We start from the raw sequence: 21,575 nt of genomic DNA on the forward strand, positions 1-21,575 counted from the left end.
ATCTCTTTAACACTTTTGCTTGTGGGATGATATTTCCTACTGATAATACTAAATACATAATTTTAACAATGTCTCTAATTTTTTGTATCTAATGTTTGACATTAGCCAAAGTCCGGATGTACATTTGGAGACATATACATTCAGAAGATGAATTTTAATGAGTATTCAGTGTAAGGTTACATTTCTAAAGTATTTCTCCTTGCTCTTTGGATATACTTTCAAAAACCATATGTTGGAAGAATGTAGCAGCCTAGTCATTGGGTATGTTAACAGGTTCAAATAGATAAGAAAGAAGGGGGTATCTGTGAGTTCAGTACAAAAACATCTGTGATTTCATATAAATCTTTATTATTATTTTGTTATAACTGGGATTACAAAAAGGGAAATATTCAGTCTTAAAAGTCACTCACAGTTAACATTGCACAATAAAGGACTGGATTTGCTGATAATATTGTTAAATTCATCAAATTTTCACATACATTTATGATGGAATAATAATGACAGTGACAACGAGTATCTGAAACGAAATACACTTTGACTTCCATGAGACTGTTGTCATTCTTTAGACACTTGTGGAAACACAAAGGAAAAATGTAAATGACAATTCACTTCATTGACTAGTTTATGACTTTACTATCTAGAATAACTGCAGACGAAGCAAAGGAATATCTCCTCTCTTAAAATTGTATTATATTTTCAAGGTTGGTCTTTAAGAAATTTCAGAATAGTCATAATTGTGATATAATAAGAGAAAGTGAGTTTTCTATCAAATAAGTATTTGCAGTTGACCTACCTAGACTTTTCTAATTGTTATAAGAGCTGCCTGACTAAAGAAATGAAGGTTACTCTTTTATGAAAATGTTATAATGCTCATACTGAAACCCTCTGTGATTTTTAAAAATCAGCATTTAATCAGCATACTAATATTATTCCAAATCAAAAATTACTTATTACAAAATAATTTGTTACTTTTAAAAAATTGTGATCAGTTCTAATAAGCTTTATACAGTGACTTGTTTTGCCTAGGATTTTCTTGGTTTCAAAACTGAAATTTCCATGTCCTGAGAATATCACCCTCCTGGTCACAGGTCACTTAAATACACGTTGCCATAAATACACAAAATACTAAATAAAACCGAGAATGAGACTGTTGCCATGAGTCATAAAATTTTGAATTCACCTTAAAAAGGGCAAAATTAATTTAATTATGTTGGTTATAAGAGTATGGTGTTTGTACAAAGTATGTTTAAAGGAAAAAAATGAAGTATGCCTTAGCATAGGTTATTATATGTGCTGCCGAAGCGAGCACTGCCTTAGCATAGGTTATAACAATGATCAAATTTTACCTTAATAAGATACTTACTTCTGCAAAAATTCTTCAGAGCCACATATACTTAGAAGATGATCTTTGGGGAATAACTGGTCATTTGTACAAAAATGTAGAATCTCTGCTGTTAGGTCTTTGACAAGATAATTAGCTAAAAACAAAGGTGAATAATAAAAAGTTAATAAGAGCTTATCATATATTGGCTGGGATAAAAGTTTTGAGCACAAAAAAAGATATATATATTATGAACTATTGTAACTGTCTAGCTCCATCAAGAGGAGTTAAAATGAGATGCATCTCATTTATTAGTCTGGTTAAATTTGGAGATACTTTGAAAAACAATTCTTTGCATTTTCTTTAATCAGTCTGTCTTCATATTACTGACAGAGCTAGATATTGTATTCTTCATGTTAAAATCTTAATACATTGTGGCTCTGCATAAAAAAGTATTCTGTGAGGGCAGCTGGGTGGTTCAGTGGGTTAAGGGTCTGATTTCGGCTCAGGTTGTGATCTCTCGGGTCCTGAGATCAAACCCTGCATTGGGCTGCTCAGAGGGGAGTCTGCTTGTCCCTCTGCCCCTCTCCGTCTCTTGCCTCTCTCTCTCATTCTCTCTCTCAAATAAGTAAATAAATTTTTTTTTTTAAAAAGTATTCTATTGTGGTTACTCATAGGGACTTAGGAGATTCAGTGAGTGATAAGTGGCAGGTCAAGAGTCTAACCTAAATCTGTCAGATTCCAAAGCCTGTGCTGTCAATGATTCTAAGTCTCCAAGCTTATTGTTCTTCCTTTCCCATGTGGGAATCACTCAAGTTTCCATCTAGGACAGCATTATAATAACTTTAATGAACATGTGCTTTTTTTTCTCTACCTTCTATGGAGCTCAAAATGTAAGCATACTATAAGGTAAATTCCTTTGTCTTTACATTCCACCATCTCCCCACTAAGCTCTTACATACATATGCCATTTAATAGTGTCCAGAACCATACTGACTTGCTACAGTAATATTTGCCTATTAAATATTTTCCTAATTATAAATGACAACTAGTACAGGGCTCATTTATAACCATAAATGATGATAGTTGAAAATTATATATCTATATCTATATCTATATCTATATCTATATCTATATCTATATCTATATCTATATCTATATATCTCCATGCTTTGAGTGTGATCTCATGGTCTCAATCAATGAAGCAAGTGCAAACAGACTGTACTTATCACCCCTAACCAGTGGGAATTTGAACAGCATACTGCAAACTCTCAATTGTATTCATCTGAGTTGTGTTTAATTTGCAATTATGTCTTTAATTTGCTATAGCTTCTTTTACGTCCATACTTTTTTGTACAACAAAATGTAGTGCAACTGACATTGCAGGACCTGCCACAAAAAAACAGGGGAAGAGAATAATGCTGGATTTTAAAATGTGGGTTTTATGGTAGATCAAGGTATTTTCTAAGAAATGGTCAGAGAAAAAATGGTAAATATCATCATGGAATTAAGGATTGTGTTAATGGTTTGACATGGCAGAGAGTATCTTAAATACTCTGTTGCTTGGGAATAATGATTGAAATGGTGTTGGAAGCTAGAAGAAAATATGGCCACAGCAAAATCGTGACTGTAAGGGCTCTGACAAGGAAGGGAGAATATTGCCAGTATATGATGGCAAGAAAATATCCCCAGAAACACCAGTTCATTTTAATTAATTTGGCTCTCTAGTTTTTTGCACATAATCCTCTACCTCTTTACCCATCTTTTGAGATATAAGAATCATTGCTTTTTGCTGTATCTTACTTCTTAATTTCTGTTTTTCTTATACTAGGTCCTATTTCCATCAATTAAGTCCCTTTTCTTTTATATATTCAATATTCTCCACTCCAAAGATGCTTTTGTTTTTTTCTTAAAATTTCTGTTTCTGTTTAATCTTCCAATAAAATCTCCCGTCATCCATTTCATTCCCTTAAGATAGTATATTTTTAACCATCTCATTACTGCCAAACTTCTTTAAAAAGTAGATAACTTCTGTAAACCATTCTCAATCACTCTTTAATCTCTGCAAACTGACTTCTACTTCCAACACTTGGCAGGTCACAAACGGCCTCCTAATACAGTTCTAACCATGAATCATCTAAATCTGAAAGGAAGGACACTCTAGAGCAATTTTGTACATGGAAATAAGGACAAGGGAATCATCTTCACTGAAGTGATAATTGAAGATTATGGAACACAGAATTCTTTGCTCAAAAAACGTAATTCTCTAAAGGATTCCATTTCCTCAGTCTTGGGGAAACTGTTCTCTTTGGATGAAAATGCCTTATCCTCACCCATCTCCTCCTCTTTATTTATCTAGATTTCATTATTCCCTAAATTTCTAGGAACAGCTTCTATTTTTTGTTGAAGTCATTCTTGATATATTCTTCAGATACACTATTTTGTTCTTTATAGCACGTCTGTATTTACTAGTAAAACACTTATATAAAGTGGTGAAAGGATCACAGTTTTGGCGTAAAGATTATTTCAAAGTGAAAATATTTGAAATCTTATCTGAACTTTCTTTATCTGACTAAAGCAGAGACTCCCTAATACAGCTTCCATTAATTTCCTTCGGAGGGAATTTCCTGCAAATTCCAGGAAGGAGACAGACTGCCCATCCACTATCATGAATACATATATATAGTTCCTATTTTCCTATTGAAGCTCCAGGTGACACCCCCTGCACACACACACATATACTTTTATATTAAATTGGTATATAAACCTTTACCTCTGGGTATTCAACAAGTAACCCCTGCATGCATGTGTAAATAACTTTGCCTTTTCTCCTACTAATCTATTGTCAGCTAAGTCACAGCCACCACCCCACCCCCTTCAAATATAAGTGGATAGAGGAAATGTTTTCCTCCCAACAGTGGCATGTGCAGCTCTGTGTGTTTTCTTGAACGTGTCCTTTCTCCTCTGCTTCGTTCTCCTTCTTCCTCTGTACTTCACCCCTTCCTCCATCTCCACTTCCTCCTTCTCATAAACATTTTTAATATGCTTGAGAGTAGACATCCTCTTTACTACTATACATCTCAAACACTAGACACAATGACCTAATCAATTTCCTGAAACTTCTCATAAAAGTAAAAAATGACCTCCAACTTGCCACATTCAACAAAAGAACATCCAGAGAGAGAGGGAGAGATGTTGGAAATTAAATATTTTAAACTGGAAGAAGAGAAGTGGTCTCCCTAGTTCACAGTTATTCCCTCTTCTCCAGCAACTGAGGCCAATATGACAGAGATTGTGATTGGCTCAGGGTTCAAGTTCAACACCACTGATTTTGGCTTGGCAATCAGAATCCTGCTTTTAGAAATTTGGAATTAGATCTAATAGAGAGACTGAATTTTCTTTAGGGAGCTGGCCAAATAGCATTTAAGCTTGAGAGCTTGGCTTTCCATGTGTTCTGGAAAAGCAAGGGAAATAAGTCAGCAGAAAGCAAGGGAAACCTAAGAAATAGATATATAGAAGAGATGAGGTGAGATGCATACAGGAATTTTGGACTGCTTATTTCATCTGTGCCTTTAGTACATTCCTGAATCTACTGAATTCTTACTCTTAAATTCTGTAAGAAATCTCTATATTCTTTAAGAGTGTTTTTTTCTTAAGGCAGCAGGAGTTGGTTTTTGTTAGTTTCAAACCAGATGGTCCTAACTAAATATTCCAACATAACATTGTTATGTTTGTAGCCATCTGCACTAACTCAGAATCTTGACTAGAGTAAGAAAGAAACAATCAAAATAATAATTATGTTAATAACAATCGATGAAAAGAAAATATTTGTTGGCTCATTTTTTGTCAAGAAAAAACAGTTCATAGGTAGAAACTCATTTAGTAACAACTAATGTTTGAAGAACTATTATTGTTTTGCAAAATAGTTTACAATAACAGTGAAATAAAATATTAGACAACTTTAAAGAAATTCTAAAACTTTAGAAAAATAAGAATCATCTGATGAGTTTGATAAAATGCAGATTCCAGGTTCCAGGATCCATCCCCAGAGACTGATTCAATGGACCTATTGCCTAAGGCTCCTATAGTTTGTACAGTGGGAATAAAGACTATGTATAGTTGCCTGTTTTATGTCATAATTTATTCACATCTGAATGACATAGTTGTTTCTAATGGGTAGTATTGCCATTTTCATACATGTATATTCATTCATATTCATCCATATGCTTTATAATCTTTTTGAAATTAGGTTTTGTTTTTAATATGCTAAAAATTTATTATACTTGCCATCAACTATTTTATAGCAGGAAAGTAGTGTCCTGGGGTGAGCTATGTGAAGAGAGTTCTTAAAAACAATAGCTAAACAAATGTTAACAAGAGGTTTCCAGCTGTTTTCTTCTTAACTTCACTTCAGGGCAAAATACTAGCATTTAATAACATTTCTTGTAATGCTTTCAGTCTGTGGACTCAAGGCTATGCAGCTATACCAGCTTTATGTAGATTTTTATACTTATTTGCAAGGTTGCTTACCATATGGTGTAAAATGAAGTAGTTGCGTTGAGTTATCAATACAAATATTTATGTTAAACTTAGTATTAGAAAAGAGCTGATAGGGAAATGCTGTAGTAGTGCTCCAGATCTTCCCTGAATTGGAATTAATGTCAGCTGCATGATATGTTTCTCTTATTCTGAAAAATATATGGAAAATAATACTTAGGAGAAGATTATAAGAAATTTCATGCACAGTTTTGCTGTAGAAGATTTAAAATATGAAAACAATCAGTAGCTGATTTGTGGTACAGTGCTGTTAGTGAGGCCAGACTGGTAAAGATTACAATTATACCAAAACAACTGTAAAGGACCATTCGTTAGATTTCCCCAGGAGCATCTCATTTGAAGCAATTAAGAATACATTGTCATTCATTAGGCATGAAAATTCACTCTGAACAATGATTACTTCCTTCACTGACATTACTTTTGAAGCCTAAATGCCTCCTCTTGGTTTTTGATAAATTTCTCAAGCTGGAAGTCACCCATTTTGATTTAAGGATTTTTTAAAATAAATTACCTTGTGTCCAATTGGTAAATACCATTCTTGGCTGTAAATTTTTGGATTTTACACAAATCTCTGGATTTTGCATAAGTAATTTAGCCCAGAAGTCATTTGTACACACTGAACAATCCTTTATTGCTCAAATGAGTCAGAGAATTGCAAAATAGTTTATCCTTGGAGCCAGAAGCCTTGAGCTTGAATCCTGATTCTTCCAATTAGTAGTTTTATGGTCAGAGGCAAGTTATTTGACCAATTCTTTGTTTGTTCAAATGAAGATATTTGTATCTACTTCAAAGATTCATTGCAAGGATTAAAAGTGAAAAGGCATGCAAAAGATTCTTGTAGAATGTAAGCATATACCCATATGATGTACCATAATTATCATTATATATTATTATAGCTGAATCCTTGTCGACCCATGTTGTTGCCCACGTGTAGAATATAACATAAAATTATTTGCAACTTAGATGTTTTAAAATGCCTTTGATGATGAATATGAAATCATGGGGGTTTTTTTGTTGTTGTTGCTGTTAATTATGCAGACATCTAAATTTTGTAGTGCTAGTCCCAAAGAGAAAGTTATATGTTTTGTGTATAGAGGGTATACTATGCATTCTATGTAATGTATCGATATGAATTACATCCTTGGCATTCATTCTATTTGTGCAGCATTAAAGTAGTGCCAGGCTCACTGAAGTAGCTTAATCTCTATGCCCTTAAATTGTACAGAAACCTCCCCTCCTTGAGGGGCCTGACAAATGAAAAGTGCATGGCATGCATCAGAATCACCTTATTTTCTGAGTCCCATCCTCATCCTTGCTGATTCAATAGCTCTATGGAGGAATCTTCACATTTTCCCTACTAACAGCTTCCCAAGTAAGCCATTACTGCTGCTACTTCGGAACTACAGTTTGAGAACCCATTGTTTAGGATAAAGATTTGGGCCACTCTCCTTTGTTATACCTACGATAAAAGTCTAGACTCCAGTTCTGGTTGAGGGGCTTTATGATTTATCATTCACCGTATGATAGGATACTACTCCATGCATACATGATTTAAGCTTCTACTGTTTGGGAGAATTAAATTTAAAATGCAAATTAATGACTTATTCTCTCCTAAAATTTTGTTGAGTGTCTACTGTATTCAAAACTTTTCATATGCTATGCCATTTTATTACATTTTTAACAAAAGTATGACACATTCCTTGAAAGATGTGGCTTAAAAATATGTCACAACAAGAAACCAAATCCAGCAAATTAGATAGCTTCTTTAAAGGGTGTATGACAGAAATATCAATAACACTTTTAGGTACGGTTATTTAAATATTAGACAAAAAACCAGATGAAATTGGATACATCAATCCATTCTATTGTGACCCTCTTATGAAATTTGGCTTTCAAACTCAATTTGATCTTCCTTTGAATTAAGAGCCTTGGACAGTGCCTAGTACATAGATCCTCCGAAATAGTTGCTGTTGAATGAATAGTGTGTTTGTGTACAAATAATTATGCATCTATAAATTTAATTATTTTATATATGAATATACATCAAAAAAGATTATTGAAAAGCAAGTGTGTGTGAATATAACCTATATCTTCCTTTCACTACTCTATAAAGTTTATTATTGTTTGTTTGTCTGTTTTAGTTTTCATGGTTACTTTGAAAAGAACCATTGAGAAAAATTACATTTAAAAATTCAGAAAATGCACCATGAGCTACTGACAAACCATTATGTAAAATATTTTGTGTCACTATTGCATCCACAAAGATTTCCTCTAAGAATATTACATTATGTTAAAAAAAAGTGATGGGAAGGTCTAGTAATAAGTGTTTTGTCAATGGATTTATACTGAGTGATATCTTGTGATATTAAGAGAGCTTTTTCTCATGCTTAGAGGGTAGAAATGATCACATCTTAGATTTAAAGTGTAAAGTTCCTGGCAGTGCTTGTCCATTTTTGACAGTGAGTAGTTTATTCTTAAAAGAATCAATATTGATGTCTTTAAAGATCCTAATTTAGATATCCAAAGAGTCATTTTAATTTTTTTCTGTGAACAAGTGAGACATTAATTAAATATTAAATATTTTCATGGATTTGAGGTCCTTGGTTTATTTGTTTGTTTGTTTTTTGTTTTTTATCTGTGTGCCTTTCAATTCTTCAATAGGGTTACAAGTTTTTTAGGGCAGAGACCTTGCTTTTCTGTTTGTTCTACATTTGAATATCTCTCATACATGGACTAGTTATTAGGCTTTCCAATAACCTTTTAAATTAATGATTAAATAAATGATTCCAGTCTTTAATCCCAAACTATCATGTAGTAGTAAGCTGCTATAGCTGATAAATAAATTGTAGTTCATTTATATGTGTATTTATTATTTTTAAAACAGCTATAAATAGATAAAAATCAAGAGAACAAAATGTAAATGCATTAATTTTTCAAAATTTTCAGGAACCTTAGCAATAGAAGAGATGGCGTTATATAAATTTTAACTGCTAATGAGAAACTGGTCTTAAAAAAAGACATCTATATTTATAAGTTCATTTTAAATGGGCAAAAAGAGGATCAGTGATGTTTTTGTAATATCCCCTAGTGAACAAATTTGTTTTTCAGTGGACAAACACCCATGCATTTGCTCATTTATTTTGGCAGTTCATTCGAGATAAGATTAAATTATTAAAAGGAGGACACTCTCACCATTTTAAATAGTATATCCCAAGTAAGAAGGATAAATCTATGCTATTTTGCGACAGAACCAGAGAAGTCAGTCAGTTATGTCATTAAATGAAAAATTAATTCACTGCTGACTAAATGATCAATAGATAGCAAGGGCAGGTATGAAATATGAAACATTTAGCTTTAACTAAATTTTCAAGAGAATAAAATTATTTGACTAAAAACAACAAAAACAATACCAGAAGTTAATGAACTAATTTGTCACAAATTTACATTTTTCATTATATTAAAATTATTTAAAAACTTTAACATTTTACATTCAAAATTAATCAGTAATGTTAAATTAAAATAGACAAATTTATGCTGGTACAGAAAGTTCAAAGTTTAATGAAATAGCAACACTCACGTTTTTACTTTGTCGCAGAAGGAGGCCAGAGTCTTATTACTGCCTTGAGGTACTTCAACTAGCTGAAGAGAACAACCTGCCAGCTTAAAATAAAAACTGTTAAATTAATATAGTTTGGTGTGGAGAAAACATTAATACAATTCTACAATTTTAATTTTGTTTTAAAGATTCTGTCGGGAAGGAAGATTTTCCTCTGCCCTATTGTCCTTCTAGCTGGACTTAGCATCAGATTGACAGGAGACAAAATAACAGGAGAAAATCAAATTTCACAGGCCTGAGTATGGGGAATCCACACAGAGAGGAGATTACAAAAACAATGAGGCAACCCCAAATTTTTGTGAGGTGAGGAGAGGGGTAGGGGCCTGAGGACACAAAGGGGAGGAAAGCCATTAACAAGAAGGTGAAAGGAAATGTTTGAAAACCAAGGGTTGCCCTATTATGCATGTAAGTTCCTTAGGTAAAGGGGAGTCTCTGTTATTAGCTGTCTTCCTGTTGCAGGCTCTGCTTTCCAAGGTAAATTCAAGCAGTTATGGGGGAAGTGGAGAGTTTTTCAGCATCTGCTTGGTATTTATTACTTTTAACTTGATATAACTTTTATACCAAAGTGGCACAATTTGGGACATCTCATCTTGCATCACTTCAGTTCATTCTGTTTTTTATTTTTATTTTGGGGGGATTTTTTTAAGTGAAATAATGTGTATAGAAAATGTCTGACTCTTAAATATATAATTTAAGTTTGAGGAATGTAGACAACCATGCTATCAATATCACAATAAAAATATAGAACATTTCCATCACATGAGAAAGTGCCCCCATACCTCCTTCTGTTAAACTGTACATCCATTTGGTAACTACTGTTATTCAGATTGCTAACATTATAGATTAAGTCTATGTTCTCCTTTCTTTTTTTTTTCACTCAAATGATACATATTTTTAAATTTATCTGTGTTGCTACACATCAATAGTTCATTTTTTAATTGCCAATTAGTACTATTCTATTGACTATTTCACAATTTGTTTATCCATCTTCCTGTGGGTGGGCATTTGAGTTGTTCATAGTTTTTATAAAGAAAACTATTAATTTTCATATACAAATATTTATGTGGACCTGTGTTTTATTTCTTATCAATAAATCCATAAATGGCTCAGTCAGAAGGTGAGTGTATGATTAACTTTAAAAGAAGTAATTTTTGCTTTGTGTGTATTGATGCTGTTATTAGGTACATAACACATTTAAGTTTATTGTATTTTCTGGATTGACCCTGCTGTCATTATGAAATGATAATAATACAAATACTAATAATACTCTGCCTTGAACTGTGCTTTTCCTGCTATTAATAATCAGCTTTTTGTTTGCTGATTTAATATTATATCTTTTTATTTTTTACTTTCAACTTATTTGTGCCTTAAGTTTATCTCTTGTAGATAGTAATTAAATCTTTTTTTTTTATCTAGTTTGTCAATTTCTCCTTTTTACTTGGAAAGTTTAGTCTATTTATATTTAGTATACTTATGGATATTGTTGGATTTAAGACTGCCATACTCATTTTTGTTTCTATTTGTTTCTATTCTGTTTTATTCTTCTATTTTTCCTTCCCTGCTTTTTTTTGGTTTATTTAATTTTTTTTTCATTTCATTTAATTCCTCTTTTGGAATTTTAGTTTTTCTTCTCAGTATTATTTTTCTAGTGGCTGTCTTAGCTTCGAAGTAACAATATGCATCCTTAATATATCACAGTGTACTTAGAATTCATACTGTACTACTGCATTTACAATGTAAGAATTCACAATAGCAAATAACATTTACTCTCCCATCCTTTATGCTATTGTTGTCATATATTTTTCATCTATCTATATATATAATAACTCTCAATAAAATATGCTGTTGTTTTGCTTTACATAGCTATCAAAAATAGGTTTTCATAGTTACTAATATATTTACCACTTATACTGCTCTTTGTTCATTTCTTCTTTCTTTTTTTTTTTAAGATTTTATTTACTTATTTGTCAGAGAGAGAGAGCACAAGCAGGGGAAGTGGCAGGCAGAGTAGGTAGAGGGAGAAGCAGGCTCCCCGCTGAGCAAGTAGCCCAATGTAGGACTTGATCCCAGGACCCTGGGATCATGACCAGCCAAAGGCAGATGCTTAACCAACTGAGCTACCCAGGCACCCCACTTTATTCATTTTTAGATTCCATCTGGTGTCATTTTCCTTGCATTCAAAGCACTTATTTAGTATTTTTGTGTGCATGTTAGCTGACTAATTTCTCTCAGCATTTGTTTACATATCTATTTCATTTTAAGTTTTGAAGTGTATACTCAATGGATACAAAAGTATGGTGATGTGTATATATATGTATGTGTATATATATATGCATGTATATATATAGATATTATCTATATATTATATAGGTATAGATATATGTCTTTTAAAATGTCATTCCATTGTTGTCTGGCTTCTATTGTTTCTGATAGAAATTTGCTTTGATTCAGATTGTTGTTCCACTGTGTGAAATCTGTTTTCCCTTGCTGCTGTCCTTTATGATTTTCTCTTTACCTTTTGTTCACAAATGTTTATGATTTGTCTTACATGTGGTTGTCTTTGTATTTATTCTGTTTGGGAATTGTTGAAATTCTTAGATCTGTAATCACTGGGTAATTTTCCATTTCAGGTGTTATATTTTCAGTACTAGAATTTTCATAGTCTTTATTTTTTTTTGTAGTTTCTAACTTTCTCTTGAGATTCTTCATTGGTCTACTCATTATGTCCACCTTTTACTTCATCTACTTCAACATTCTTTTTATAACTACCTTAAAGTCTCTATCTGTTAATTTCAACATCTGGACTGTGTCAGAATCTCTTTGTATTGACTGGGTTATTTTCTTGATTTTGGGCCAAAATTCCTTGCTTCTTTTACATATCTGTGTATTTATTATTATATGTTCAACATTATACATGACGCCTTATAAATTGTGTTGGTTTTTTTTACAATGTATATAATTTTCTCTGGCAGGCAGTAAGACCCTTTGGTCTCCTCAGCCTTTTTGTTAAGCCACATCTGTTTTGGTAGGTGCAGCATTCACTCTAGAGTATTTGTTTTATACTCTTAAGAGATAGCTTTGGGTAATCTCAGTTGGATGCCTGAAGTACTCAGCTCAGTGTTTTCTCTTGCTAGGTTAGAACTTCGGCACTGCATAACTTAACACTTGTGTGTGGTGAACACACTTGCTTGGCCAAAAATCTACAGTAAATCTCATGCAGATTTCTGACTCCCACCCATTGCATAGCTGGAAATGTCCTCTGCTCTGTAATGCAGGCTCTGCCTTCTCAAGCTTAGTGATAATGCTGGTTAAATTGGGCTCTAGTGTCCTGCTCTACTAGCAAGAAAGTGCCCCCAAGCTGAAAGGAGGATGATCATACAACACTGGGGTGTTTCCCTTCTCTCAAGGGTCATGTCCTATACTGCCTTCTGTTCAGTGCCCGAAATCAGGAGTTTAGTACTTGTTATTCTGCTCTGATCAGAAAGAGATGTCCCTAAAATTCATTGACTTTTAATGCAGAGCAGTTGAGTTGCTACCTCCTCTGCATATGCTTCAGACAGAATTAGGTATTTCTTCTCCTGTGGACTCATTCTGTTATTTTACTTTGTTGCCATTATTTGTTGACAAGTTAATTTGAACAATATGCTATTTCTGAATCAAATATCATGTCTTTTCTTTGCATTCATTATGCCTAGTATATCATGTTATTTTAAGAATATGATAGTTGTTGAATAAATGAGGAATTCTTTTGCTTCACCCTGTAAATTGCAGCTGCAATAATGTTTTTTTCTTTTTTCTTTCTTTCTTTCTTTCTTTTTTTTTTTTTTTTACTGTTTACTTCTAGTTTCACTTGTGTCTGGACTCAGGGTAAGCAGAGAAATATTCAAATATTATACAAGAAACTCTATGGTGACTAAATTGATTGGAGAACTACTGATGAAACCATTAAGATGAATTGTACATGATTGCTTAATTTCCTACTCTTGGAATGATCCCAATAGAAGATGCCAGCCAACAGTATAATTTAGGAGCCTCTGGGCAAAAGGACATTTTTCCTACCATAATGACATAAAGTTTTAATTTATGACAGTATGACTCAAAATATAAATCTAATGAGATATATGTATGTTTCTGTGTGTACATAATAACAATAAGAATCAAAAGTACTTTCATCAAAACCTCCAATTATGACATTTTTATCCAATAAAATGTAAGGACTATAACATTTTATTTAGTTTTGACCAAACTGGACCTTAAAAATGATATAATTTTTTTTCTTTCTTCAGAAAAAAAACCATTAATTTAGGAACACAGAATTTGTGAATAATAAATTATTTTTTCACAAATAATATTAATACATTTTCCTATTTAAGATTAGTGACTCTCATTACTAAATTAATCCAGTACATTATTGGATGATTCTTTCAGATTCTTTTTTTTTTTTAAGTCAACATATATAATACATACCTCTCTATTCTTTAGCCATGTATTTTCCCAGGTCCTGGGTAAAGAAGAACCTTTAAAAGGCATCAGAGAATGTTCCACAATGTCCATATTTCTGCCTCTTTTATTCTCTTCTTTTGGCATGAAGTCAGTTGAAAAGGATGGATATATAGAAGGGATGCTACTTTCAAATCCTATGTGGTAGTTATGATTTTCATTTTCTAATTCTCTCTGTGAATTAATTTTATCCAAACTAGTGGACGATGAAGCTAAAATATTGAATCTGTAATCATCAACACCATGATGTTTTCCTATGGGGTTTCCCCAAGAGCTTCCTTTGTTCGTGTTTTCAGGATTTGGTAGCACAGAGCTCCTAAAGCCAATTACTGGTGTTTTCCTAACTTGGTGACAGGAGAGTTCTGAGCTTTTAGAAGTTAATTCATTCAAGGATATTTGGTGTGTTTCATCTAACGAATGTGTTCTTGAGTCCCTGCTTGGTGCACTGGGAACAAAAACAGTGTTTTCTTCATTTTCACTCTGATAGAGCGGAATGTTATTACTGATCTCATCTACTAGCTGATCAAAACCCAGGCTGACTGGGTTAGGGAAAAGGAACTGATTTACAGAGTGAAATTCTTGGTGCTCATGCTGCTCTTGATGTGATTCACTGGTATTTAGATCTGTTTTCCAACAATATGCCATTTTTTTATTTTATGTAAATGAGAGGGTTGATTCTGCTCCAGATATATACCTGATGATATTATAAAAGAGGATAGGAATTTTCCTAGAGAAAACATAAAAAGAAACAAAAAATTCTTTGATTATGAAATAAAAAAACTTGCAAAAAACAATACAATGAGTAAATATATAACAATTGTTTTGAAGCTTCTTCTTAACAAATAAAATTATTCATGAATAATCTAAAACTCCATCGGGGCTCACAACATTAAAGTCTGTAGGGGGAGTATTGACTTTGGATTTGTGAAACTCCTATAAGAGAAAAATTAAGTCCACCTGAATTATGACAGGAATTTCATGAATCAATCAAAAGTCAATATTCCCCTTTGAACTCCTTTTCCTATTGAAGATCCACTTGCCTCCACTTATCATCTCCCTCTGAATTCAACTATCTATAAGAATGCTAGCATGTTAAAATCTTCTATTAGCTAAACAGTCTCTTTATCAGCAATTACTCCATTCCTAGACATAGTCTTAACTTTTTTCTCCTTGCCATAACCCCATAACCAATTTTCTTTAAGTTGGCTAGACCCTTTCTTCCCCTTCCCAAAACTCTTTAAACAATTGCAAACTTCTTTTTTAAGATTTTATTTATTTATTTGACAGAAAGAGACGCAGTGAGAGAGGGAACACAAGCAGGGGGAGTGGGAGAGGGAGAACCAGGCAGACTTCCCGCTGAGCAAGGAGCCTGATGTGGGGCTCTATCCCAGGACCCTGGGACCATGACCTGAGCTGAAGGCAGACTGAGCCACCCAGGCGCCCCAACAATTGCAAACTTCTTTCATTATTTCTCCAAAATGACTTTCATTAGGTTCACAAATGAGCTTCATGTCAGTAAATTCTGTTGACATTCATCAGTTTCTTTTTTTTATTTAAAGATTTTATTTATTTATTTGATGGTAGGCAGGAGGAGCTGCAGGCAGAGGGAGAGCGCGAAGCAGGCTCCCCACTGAGCAGGGACTCCTTTCTGGGGCTCCATCCCAGGACACTGGGATCATGACCTGAGCCAAAGACAGGCCCTTACTGGACTGAGCCACCCAGTCACTCCAATATTCATCAGTTTCTATTTTACTCTATCTCTCTACAATCCTTATTCCATTCACCATACTTCTCATTTTAAAATTTTTTGCTTTCTTAGTTTGACTCTCTGTGATATTGTACTCTCTGAGTCCTTCTTTGTTTATTCTTTCTCAAAAACTCCTTTGCTTATTACTCATTTTCCACTTGACACTTGTCAGAGCTTCTTTTCTCCTCAGTTATTCTTTCCTTGTAAGTTATTTCATACTTCCTATGGCTTAAAGTACCATTTATATGTTAATGACTCCAACCTAGACTATTCTTATTATTACCTTCTCAGTGCCTCCACTTGGAAATTTTTTAACCTCCAAGAGAAAGTCCAAGACTTGTATCATAGTTCACCCAAGAACCTGCCCCTATCCTGGTGTTCTCTGTAATAGAAAATGACTTGACCATCCACTCAATTGCTCAGACCAGAAACCAGAGTTTCATCTTTGAATCTTACCTCATCTTTATTCTCCTATATCAAATAAACTCCCAGTTCCTATAGAAAATCTTTCTTCTCCCTGTCTGCCACTGCCACAATCCTAGTCTAAAGCTTTTATCCCCTTAATTTGAATGTGGCATTGTCTCTGAAATTGCTTCTACATTTTCTGCATCCATTCTTGTGTCCTATAATCCATTTTTTTAATATTATAGTGATGTATTTAAGAGACTAAGCTAGTATATCTTCTGGATATAGCTTGTCAGTGGTTTTCTCACTGCCTCAGGATAACATCTATAGATGCTATATATGTAAGAATTTGCTTTCCCATTATATCATTAGACCATGTTAATCTTTCTCACTTAAAACTCAGTACCTAGTATTTTGCTTTACTCACAGTAGTTGCACATTTGTATTTGTTGAACAGATGATTTAATAAGTTAAAAAATTATAATTGAGTTATAAGAAAATGAAATTGAAAAGTATGTCTTTTTTATGAATTTTTAAATTCATATCCCTTAACAAATATAAAAATTATTTTTATTTTTTATTTTAAGGGAATTTTTAAATTCCCTTAACAATTATAAAAAGGGATAATTATGATAGTGGTTCACTATCAAATATGATTCTCTATCAATATTTTGCAATGGCAACTGATTTTTATTCTGTTAGAACTAAGATTTACTTAAACTCATAATGACCTAAGAAATAAATGAATAAGATTTATTATACTGTTTTACTCAAGAAATTGAACTGATAGATTTAGGGAAAGGTTTCAGTTCAATGCAGTCAAGAATTAAACTGATAGATTTGGGGAAAGACTTCCAAGAGATGTAAGTAAGAAGTGTATAGAATGAAGTGTTAACCAAAAAAAAATTAATCTATAAAATGTTATTCCAAACTATTCTAATTCATAGGTCACATTATCTAGCCACAGTCTTTTTCAGGAATTGCCATTTTTTATCTTCATGTTAGTAATGAATACTACGGTTCATTAAAACAATGAAACTCAGGGCAACTGGATGGCATAGTCAGTTAAGCATCCAATTCTTGGTTTTGACTCAGGTCATGATCTTGGGATCATGGGATCGAGCCTCATGTTGGGCTCCATGCTGGGCATGGAGTCTGCTTGAGATTCTCTCTTCCTCTCCCTGTGCCCCTCCTGCTCATGCTCTCTCTCTCTCTAAACTTAATAAATACTGAACATGATAAAAAATAAATAAATAATAAAATAAAAGTAAAATAATAAAAATAAATAAAATATTAAAACAAAAATGAGACTCCCTCATCTGACTCTGTCATGAAACTCAGGATTTGTCAGCAGGTGTGACTTTAATTCTGACAACCATAGTTAATAGCCTGTTACAGTCTTTCTTAGCCCAGCCTGCTCTATCTTAGTTTAAATATGGTAAATGAGGTTATATCAAGGTGATTTTAATAAATTTACAAATGAAACCCAAACCCAGCAAGAGGAAGATCAACAAAATTGATAAGCTTCCAGCAAGACTCATCCAAAAAAAAAAAAAGAGCACCCAAATAAACAAAATCACTAATGAAAGAGGAGGCATAACAACCAACATTACAGAAATACAAACAGTTGTAACAGAATGTTATGAAAACCTATGTGCCAACAAACTGGACAACTTAGAAGAAATGGATAAACTCTTAAAACAGATAGCCTCTCAAAACTAAAACAGGAAGAAATAGAAAATTTAACAGACCAATTACCAGCAATGAAATTGAATCAGTAATCAAAAAACTCCCAAAAAACAAAAGTCCAGGACCAGATGGCTTTACAACAAATTCTACCAAACATTTAAAGAAGAGTTAATACCTATTCTCAAACTATTCCAAAAAATACAAGAGGAAGGAAAACTTCCATATTCATTCTATGAGGTCAGTATCACCCCGATACCAAAACCAGATAAAGACAGCACAAAAAAAGAGAACTATAGAAGCACCTGGGTGGCTCAGTCTGTTAAGCGCCAGACTTTTGATTTCAGCTCAGGTCATGATCTCAGGGTCCTGGGATCGTGCCCCATGATGGGCTCCGTGCTCAATGGGGAGTCTTCTTGAGGATTCTCTCTTCCTCACCCTCTGTCTCTCCCCCTGCTCATGTTCTCTCTCTCTCTCAAATAATCTTTTTTTTAAAAAAAAGAACTACAGACCAATATCTCTTATGAATATAGATGCAAATATCCTTAACAAAATATTAGCAAACTGAGTTCAACAATACATTAAAAAAAACCATACACCATGACCAAGTGGGATTTATTCCCAGGATACAAGGGTGGTTCAATATTCACAAAACAATCAACGTGATATGTCACATCAATAAGAGAAAGAATAAAAACCATATGGTTATTTCAGTGGATGCAGAAAAAGCATTTGACAAAGTACAACATCCATTCATGATATAAACCCTCTGCAAAGTAGGTCTGGAAGGAATAGAGCTCAACTTGATAAAGCCTTGTATGAAAAACCCACAGCCAACAGCACACTCAATAGGGAAAAACTCAGAGCTTTTCCTCTAAGGTCAGGAACAAGTTAAGGATGCTCACTCTCAAACATTTTTATTCAATATAGTACTGGAAGTTCTAGATATAGTAATTAGACCATATAAAGAAAAAAAGGCATCCAAATTGGTAAGGAAGAAGTAAAACTCTCGTTTGCAGGTTACATGATACTATATATAGAAAACCCTAAAGACTCCACCAAAAATCTACTGGAACTGATAAATGAATTCAGTAAAGTTGCAGGATACAAAGTCAATGTACAGAAATCTGTTGCATTCCTATACACTAGTAATGAAGCAGCAAAAAGTGAAATCAAGAAAACAGTCGCGCTTACAATTGCACCAAAACCAAAAAAATACCTAGGAATAAACTAAAGAGGTGAAAGACCTGTACTCTGAAAATTATAAAACACCAATGAAAGAAATTCCAGATGACACAAAGAAATAGAAAGACATTCCATGCTCGTGGATTGGAAGAACAAATACTGTTAAAAGGTCTATACTGGGGTGCCTGGGTGGCTCAGCCAGTTAGGCGGCTGCCTTTGGTTCAGGTCATGATCCTGGGGTCCTGGGATCGAGCCCCATATCCGGCTCCCTGCTCAGCGGGGAGCCTGCTTCTCCCTCTCCTTCCCACTGGTGCTCTCTTTCACTATGTCTATCTCTCTCAAATAAATAAAATATTTTTTTAAAAAAGGTCTACACTACCCAAAGCAATTTATACATTTAATATAATTCCTATAAAAATACCAACAGCGTTTTCCACAGAACTAGAAAAGACCATCCTAAAATTTATATGGAGCCACAACCTTAAACAGCCAAAACAATCTTGAAAAGAAAAACAAAGCTGGAGTTACCACAGCCCAGATTTCAAGTTACGTTACAAAGCAGTAGTAATTAAAAGAGTAGGGTACTGACATAAATATGGACACATAGATCAATGGAATAGAATAGCAAACCTAGAAATAAACCCACAATTATATGGTCAATTAATCTTTGACAAAGGGGGAATGAATATTCAGTGCGAAAAAGACAGTATCTTCAACAAATGGTGTTGGGAAAACTGGACAGCCACATGTAAAAATAATAAAACTGAACCACTTTCTTTTATAATACACAAAAATAAACTCAAAATGGATTAAAGACCTAAACGTGAGACCTGAAACCATAAAAATCCTTAAAAAGAGCACAGGCAGTAATCTCTCTGACATCAATTGTAGGAGCATTTTTCTAGATATGTCTCCTGAGGCAAGGGAAACAAAAACAAAAATAAATTATTGGGACAATGTCAAAATAAAAATGTGAATAAAAAGGGAACAATCAACAAAACCAAAGGGTAACCTACTGAATGGGAGAAAATATTTGCAAATGACATATCTGATAAAGGGCTAGTATCAAAATATATAAAGAACTGATAAAACACAGCAGCCAAAAAAACCAGATAATCCAATTAAAAAATGGACAGAAGACACGAAGAGACATTTCTCCAAGGAAGACATACAGATGGATAACAGACACATAAATAATGCTCAACATTTCTCATCACCTGGGAAATGCAAATCAAAACTTGCTTTGAAGTTATCACCTTACACATGTCAAATGGCTAAAATCAAAACCACAAGAAAACAAATACTGGCAAAGATGTGGAGAAAAAAATCCTCTTGCAGTGTTGATGGGAATGCAAACTGGTACAGCCACTGTGGGAACAGTATGGAGATTCCTCAAAAAGTTAAAAATAGAACTACCCTACGATCCTGTAATTGAACTACTGGGTATTTACCCCAAAAGTACAAAAACAATAATTCAAAGGGATATGTGCACCCCTATGTTGATTGCAGCATTACATTATTTACAGTAGCCAATATGGAAGCAGCCTAAGTGTCAATCAATAGGGCAATGGATAAAGGAGAGGTGGTGTGTATACACACACACACACACACACACACACACACACACACACACACACTGGAATACTATTTGTAACAATATGGATAGAGCTAGGGAATATAATGCTAAACAAAACACATCAGTCAGAGAAAGACAAATACATGATTTCACTCGTATGTGGAAGAAACGAAACAAAGGAGCAAGGGAAAAAAAAGAGAGACAAACCAAGAAACAGATTCTTAGCTATAGAGAGCAAACTGGAGGTTACTGAAGGGGAGGCAGGTGGGTAGTTGGGGGAAATAGAGGATGGGGATTAAAGAGTATACTTATCATGATGACAAAAAATAAAATGATAAAAAATTAAGCAAATTAAAATTTAAAAAGTGAAAAAATGTGATTTTTCTTTATACATAAAAAAATAAAGTGACTTTATAATTTTTTTGTGGCTTCGAAGAACTGATTGGATTTTTAAAAATGATTTTTTAATTTTGTCGAGCCATTAAAGAAGATCTTTAAAGGTATCACTAGTCTGATCCTGAAGTTAAAAATTCCTTTAGACTGTAGCATTTGTTGTTGTTAATAATAATAGTGATACCTAATATTTTGGGGACCAACTCTGTGCTGCTACTCTATATACATATACATGCTTACATGTATTAACACATTTATTTCTCATCTCAAGCTGTGATATTATTATTGCCACTTAACAAATGAGAAAACTGAAATACAGAAAGGTGAATTAACTTACCCAAGGTCTCCAAGTTTGTGTTTACAGATTTGTTTTAAGCAAGGATTAAAGAGAGACATATAGGTGATCATATCATACTAATATCACATCTAGAGCATGCCTGAATTTAGGCACTGCAACACAGTACCAACTCAACTCAAAGAATCTCCAGTAAAAAGAGTTGAAAACTTTTAAATTTTTATTAATAACAATGTTTTTTCAAGCATTTCTCACAGTTCTAAAACTTGAAATGCGTTAGAGGCCTCTCTGAAA

At 33.5% G+C, this 21,575-nt stretch overlaps 1 protein-coding gene across 1 annotated transcript in view; it reads right to left on the reverse strand.

Moving 5' to 3' along the window:
• The window catches only part of PIK3C2G (phosphatidylinositol-4-phosphate 3-kinase catalytic subunit type 2 gamma), a 364,908-nt gene that overhangs the window by 315,625 nt on the left and 27,708 nt on the right, over positions 1-21,575 (reverse strand). Inside the window, exons 2-5 of the mRNA XM_025879676.2 lie at positions 13,962-14,721; positions 9,456-9,538; positions 5,852-6,009; positions 1,364-1,478 (exon numbers count right to left, since the gene is read on the reverse strand). Coding sequence (XP_025735461.1) covers positions 1,364-1,478; positions 5,852-6,009; positions 9,456-9,538; positions 13,962-14,639 — 1,034 coding nt within the window. The 5' untranslated portion in view covers positions 14,640-14,721. The remainder of the gene's footprint in view (positions 1-1,363; positions 1,479-5,851; positions 6,010-9,455; positions 9,539-13,961; positions 14,722-21,575) is intronic.

Source organism: Callorhinus ursinus, unplaced genomic scaffold (assembly GCF_003265705.2).
Source record: "Callorhinus ursinus isolate GAN/ISIS: 27379988/994484 unplaced genomic scaffold, GSC_fseal_2.0 scaffold27, whole genome shotgun sequence".
NCBI lineage: Eukaryota > Metazoa > Chordata > Mammalia > Carnivora > Otariidae > Callorhinus > Callorhinus ursinus.